The sequence below is a fragment of the Scophthalmus maximus genome, chromosome 10 (genome assembly GCF_022379125.1).
Source record: "Scophthalmus maximus strain ysfricsl-2021 chromosome 10, ASM2237912v1, whole genome shotgun sequence".
NCBI classification, from domain to species: domain Eukaryota; kingdom Metazoa; phylum Chordata; class Actinopteri; order Pleuronectiformes; family Scophthalmidae; genus Scophthalmus; species Scophthalmus maximus.
In genome coordinates this window covers 8,202,107-8,208,201 of record NC_061524.1, presented here as the reverse complement: position 1 = coordinate 8,208,201, position 6,095 = coordinate 8,202,107, and the positions used below count along the sequence as shown (strand labels likewise).

General features: G+C 39.7%; 1 protein-coding gene across 1 annotated transcript in view; it reads right to left on the bottom strand.

The window, feature by feature from the left end:
* Nucleotides 1-929: 929 nt before the first annotated feature.
* LOC118283521 (gamma-aminobutyric acid receptor subunit pi) overlaps nucleotides 930-6,095 on the bottom strand; it is a 34,675-nt gene continuing 29,509 nt past the window's right edge. The window contains exons 7-10 of the mRNA XM_035605596.2: nucleotides 5,592-5,729; nucleotides 5,321-5,473; nucleotides 4,586-4,776; nucleotides 930-4,325 (exon numbers count right to left, since the gene is read on the bottom strand). Coding sequence (XP_035461489.1) covers nucleotides 3,963-4,325; nucleotides 4,586-4,776; nucleotides 5,321-5,473; nucleotides 5,592-5,729 — 845 coding nt within the window. The 3' untranslated portion in view covers nucleotides 930-3,962. The remainder of the gene's footprint in view (nucleotides 4,326-4,585; nucleotides 4,777-5,320; nucleotides 5,474-5,591; nucleotides 5,730-6,095) is intronic.

The window sequence follows — 6,095 nt, the reverse complement described above, 5'->3', positions numbered from 1 at the left end:
ATATATATATATATATATATATATATATATATATATATATATATATATATATATATATATATATATATATATATACCCTTCGTCCATTTATCTTGGAAAGTGGGACTATTCTTCTTTTCTTCAGTTGCTATGACACTTGTACGTGGTGACACGCGGCTGCCTGCATGTGTGTTTCCTACGCCCTGACCGTGACCTGACAGGCACACGAGCCAGAGCAGGGGGCCGCCATGAAAGTGATGACAGGCATAATGGTTAATTATCCTTTTATGTTTCTGCGTTTGTTTTGGTTGTATTTTTGGTTTTATATTGTCCGGCAGGCTGGATCCAGTTGTCTCACCGCCACGCGAAGAGGTCACCTTCAGCTGCAGGATTTACCATGGTGTGCAAATAAGACAACATGTAAATTCAACAAATAAACTCACAAATTCCATTTCCTTTTTTTTTATAACTGTAGAATCCTACAGTCTGAATGAGTTGCTATTAGACAGCATTGTTTGATATTTTCATTTTAATTTCATTTTTTAAATGCAACAATTATCAAAATTCAGAGAAGAAGTAATGCAAGATGTTGTGATTAGTTATTATTTTATGGAGATATTTCCGTTTTTTTGTGCAGAATTACGTGTTTATTCACATTCACATACGTTTTCATGGTACTGTCACAGTCCGTGAATGTACATAGTGTCAGTCTCCTGAGGATGGAACAGAGGTTGGAAACGATTAAAAAAAAAGTTTTATATGTTGTTCTTCCATATTCAGCTCTACTGTACATGCTAATCTCGAGCTATTTTGCAGTGCATGAGGTGGTCTATTCTGCTCTACACCTAATCCCATTTTCAAACTGCTTTACTGAATTATTATGATGTCATCACAACAAGCTAATGTCACATCCCCGATAAGGGAAAAGTATTCAGTGTCAACAACACACACACGTTAAACCTGTTTTATTGCTATCATTCATATTCATACACCAGATAAACATGCATAGTGTTACTATTTATTTACAACTGGTTAAGCAAACCGGTACCTATATTAACATGGTATTACAGTATATAAATACATTTCACATAAAGATGAAGTCCAAGGAACTGTGAGGTTGGTAGCCAACGTCACCTTGAGGCATTGCTTTACACGTCTCACAACAGGAAAAGAATGGGTAGTCCAACATTTTCCCCTATTGGCTGTAAAGTTGCTTCAAATATGTCCTGTCAATGTTGCCCAAATTGTTCTGTTTTATAGCTTTCTTTTCACACTTTCCTTGGGTATGTATAGTCATCCCAAATTATGTCAGTTCAGAGCAAATCAGCCCTGATAATGTAGTTGTGTCTGTGGAGCCCTAGGGCAATGGGTACTTTTGAGCCTTGTGCACGGATCAACTCCATCACTGAGTAAAAAAAATGTTCTATTGTGTCCATACTGAGAGAAAGCTGTGGTGGTTGCTCTCTTGTGGTTCTTTGGCTCCGTAATGGCATTCATGTCTTGTACTCTACACTGAGGAGATAACTATCAAAACTAAAACCGTGGTACAATATTGTATAAAAGCTGACAGTCTGTGTTTTATCACATTAACATTTTCAACAGGCCAGTGCTCACTGACATCCACAGAGCAGGCACAGCTCAGTTGGTGGCAAATGAAAACTGTCAATGAACACTCATCCTTTCAAAGAATAAAGTTCAAATGACTAAAAATGAGAACAGATGTTTGAACATCTAGCACTGTTGGACCCAAATGAGACCCCGAATCAAAGTGGCATCATTAGCAATCAAAATACACATTAATCCTTCCAATAGCCTCAGCTGAGCATTTTAGATTTTTTCCTATCATGTTAAACCAAAAAGGAAATCAAACAAAGCTGAAATAAACAAGTTACACTTGAAAATCATGCAGGAAGAACAGAAATTTAAGTAAATCCTACTTTTCTACTATCAGCAGGCAAAGAGTGCTGTCAAAAAGTCCAGTAGATGATGGCATATTTAAAAATGAAAAGCAACGCAGCTAAAACATGAACATAAACCTTTTGAAAGGCAATAGAATGAAAAATGGATACCAAGTTAGATTGCATCATGTTCAATACACATCGAAAGGTAGTTCATTAAAATGGAACCTCTGTGATTTGCATAATGGCTAAATGGACTGTAAAATTCAGCCTCCATTCAAATGAAGTATGTCACAGCAATATTGAATACAGCAATAAATAAACATGCATCTCTGTTGTTCAACTGAATCCTGCTTTGCATATGAAATATGACTTGTCATGTTCATCTGCTCGTTGACTGCATGCTACTTCAGAATTCTCCTATAAATAATAATTATGATATCAACATTGAACAGGTGATCGAAAAACTCCTACTGCAGTTGAAGAACTGCAGGAAAAACCAAGAGGATTTATGAATTTAAAGTGGAATCTTTGGTTCTCATCACTGGTAGCAAACATACTGAATCACATGAACATCAAAGTTTTGTCTTCCACCGAACGTGGTGTGTTGCCAATAGCTTCAACTATTGTTTTGTTAACAGGACAATAGGTTATAATATGCCCACTGAGTAGCTCTTATTTAGGGCAGACTGGATGTCTCAATACTGTAATTGGCATGCTAACTTAGAAACACGATTACTTGTGACAGAAACGGACACAAAAACAAGACCTAAAATTGGATTTGCAATTGCAGCGATGATGACCTCCTGTTGAAACATTTTGGCCATTTCATTCAAATTCAAATCACTACAATGTCTAACACATCGAGGTCTGCCTAGTGCTTTGTGTGTTAACAAAAAGCACAGTGAGAAACAATACTTGTATCCAACAAAAGACAAGAATACAGCATTAAGCATACTGTATAATAATATATGATATGGTACCTGTCTGTGCAGGTGTTGTTGACCTGACTATACACATCTGTCGCACCTGCCTAGTTGCAATGGAACCACAAAGTAATATCCAATATTTATGAAACAATTTGTCATTGTTTTAATAACTGCAAAGTCTTCTCTTATTTTAAGATATCCCTCTTTTATTTTACATAATTTAATTTTGTGTTTTTTAATTCACCTATTGCTTCCATGCAAATCCTTCCAACTTCAATAATATTGTAAATGGAGGCCAGATTAACAGAATTCCTCTGAATGGATCAAAGGCCACGACATTTATAATATCAGCGGGGGGGGAATAAATGCAGGCAAAAGGCAACAGCATTGCTCTTGGAATGAAAAATATCTTATAGAAGGACACTGGAGAAAAGGAGATTTTAACAGCAAGCAGATATTAACACCCTGGGGAGAGTGGTTTATAGATTGTAATACTCTCTACCTTGTTCATTTATTTTCTACCTCCCTTCTCTTTTTCATGACTCTTCTGCAATCCATTATTTTTACCTTTTTCGCTTGAGATGTTATTCCTGCAAGCAGAAATGGAAAATTAAGTTGCAACATATTAATGACCAATCAATCACACGGCAGAGAAACAAAGTGGAGCAGGCATTTGCCTTTATGCTCAACAATGCTAACAAATTCCATCATAACGCCTTCAATTACGGCTCCATCCTTTCTGTGTCAGATAGTTACAACCTGCACAATGATACACTTAATATATATTTACTACAGCACGAAAGATGCAGACTGGCATTGGTTTTTGTGATCAATGCTCTTTTCATATCGAGCTGTATCAGAATTTATGCAATCTTGCCAGTTGATCTCAGGTTTTCCCATAGATGTTTAAAATAAATAAACAATAACTTATCTAAGAAAACGTTATTGTAAACAATGGAGCTGTACTTATGAGCTTTAATCTTTCCTATAAAAAACCACATAGGAGAAAGCTACTTTGCTCTTGAATCTAAATGTAGCAATCATACTTATTAATCTCAGACACCTGTTAATGACACAAACAGTAAAGCACATTTCTCGTCTACATACACGCTTCTGTCTCGCACTCTCTTGGACACATGCTGTACTGGCGCAAATGCTAGAAGTACAGATAATATGTCCAGTACAGCAGGTTAACCATGACGAAAGACAGTGGGAAGGTGACTCTGGAGTAGTTGTCTATGTGGTGGGGGTTCTCCACATGACAGCAGTTTATGGAGCGGAGCACTTTGCGGAGGGTGACCAGAGCAGTGAGGCACCAGTTGGTGGGCTTCGGTGGCGATGCCTCGGGCTTGGGCTCACTGCCTGAGGGGCTGGAGGGGCTGACGGTGAGTTCTGTGGAGTCAGGAGCCGGGGGAGGATTTGCAGCGGGCTCCTTGCGTCTCTTGGCTCTGGCGTGCGTGGAGATGGTGGTGATGATGCCGTTCATTTCATCGTCGAAATCGTGCATTTGGTGTCTGTACTGCAGGAGCGCGAAGGCAAAAATGCAGGATGAGTATTAAATGGAAACACACACATGACTTTTCAAAATTTCTAAGCGTGAAGCACCGCTCAACTTACCCCAAAGCGCTCGTGATGACATGATGAATGATGATGATGATGATGATGATAATGTTGCCAGTGACGACAATGACAACGACCACCAACACCAAGACAACGACTGTGACCACCACAACAACAGCAATGACCATGAAAAAGACACTATAGTCAGGAGGCTCTCACCATGAGCATGTGTGCGTCGGAATGTGTGAGGGTGCAGAAGTGGGCCACGGCATACTCAATGAGCGCGCCAAAGATGAAGCTGAAGCAGATTCCCAAGTACACATCGATGGCCTTGATGAAGCAGTTGGCATTGGGTAGCGATGTCCGGGCTCCCATCATCAGAGTGGTCATGGTCAACACGGTGGTCACTCCTGGTACAGAGTGCACACACATACACTGGTAGACTACAGTTCTCAGATCAACCACTGAACCAGTGGACTGCTGCCCAAAATATACCAAAATGTGTCTACATATATTCTACTGTATGCAGTCACCAACACGGAAGCAGACAATAGACTGCACAACAGAAGAAAGAAGGTGGCAGCAACTGGAGAGACTCATCACTGCAGTGCACCTCCTGTTCATAACCAGTTTGGACTGGTTTCCTGTCGGTGACCTTTGTGTGCAGTCACTGTGTTTGTTGTGAGAACGTATTGTCGATCCCCCCAGAGGACTGGTGGATCTAAGTCAACAGAACATTTATGTTTGGATGCTCCCGACTAGATAACGCCAGTTTCACAGATGCTCCCTTCAAACCTCAGCCCTGCAAAATCCAGTCCAAACTCACATTTGTGCTCAGAGGAGAGGAGAGCAAGACGCTTCTTATATAAGAGAACGAGTTAAGATAAGGGTTGGTGTAATGTAAAAGTACATCTTTGTGTTTGAGTGAAAAAAAAATTTTTTTTTGCCCCTTACCTATACAAATACGTGCTGGAACCGAGGACAGGGAAATCCAAAAGGAAACCCATGAGAGGACCACCAGCAGGCTCGAGGGGACGTAGGTCTCCAGGATGAAGTACAGAATGCTCCTCTTCAGCTCAAAGTGGAAGACCAACCTGGGGTAACGGCCTTGGCGAAGAAGGAAAAAGTCAGACAATTAACTTATTCATCAATACTTCATTGCTGTTTAAACTACAGAATTACAACAGGAGTAATATTACGCAGTGGTTTTCAGTGTCATTGTTACCAGTTTCATAGATGGCCTCTGAGACAGATGTGTAGTGGTCTTCTACTGTGTACTGAGCCAGCTGTAGAGTGTCCAGACCACTCACAGACTCATTCCCTCTGGTCCAGTAGAACATGACATCATTAATATTGTAACCCCCTGTCAGAAAAAAAACGGAGCATTACTGTCTTTGTAAGACCACAGATGATAATTTAATACCGCACTACTCAACACCCGTATGTCAACAACGGATCAAATAAGTGTAATATGAAATGTGTTAGTTGTCGTAAAAAAGAAACAAACAGAGAATTATTGTCCAATTCTTTAGTTCCTTTCATGTCAACCAGTTTTTAATCTGTCAGCCACAGACTGCTTTTGCTTTCAACTCACTGTTCTGGTTTTAAAAGCCCACAACTATATTGTTATGGTTAAGGGTTACTATCCTCACAAATCACATTTCTCACTGCAGCTGGCAGTGGTTTTCAACCCAAAAATGATAAACCCACTGTACTTATTGTTGTTCTC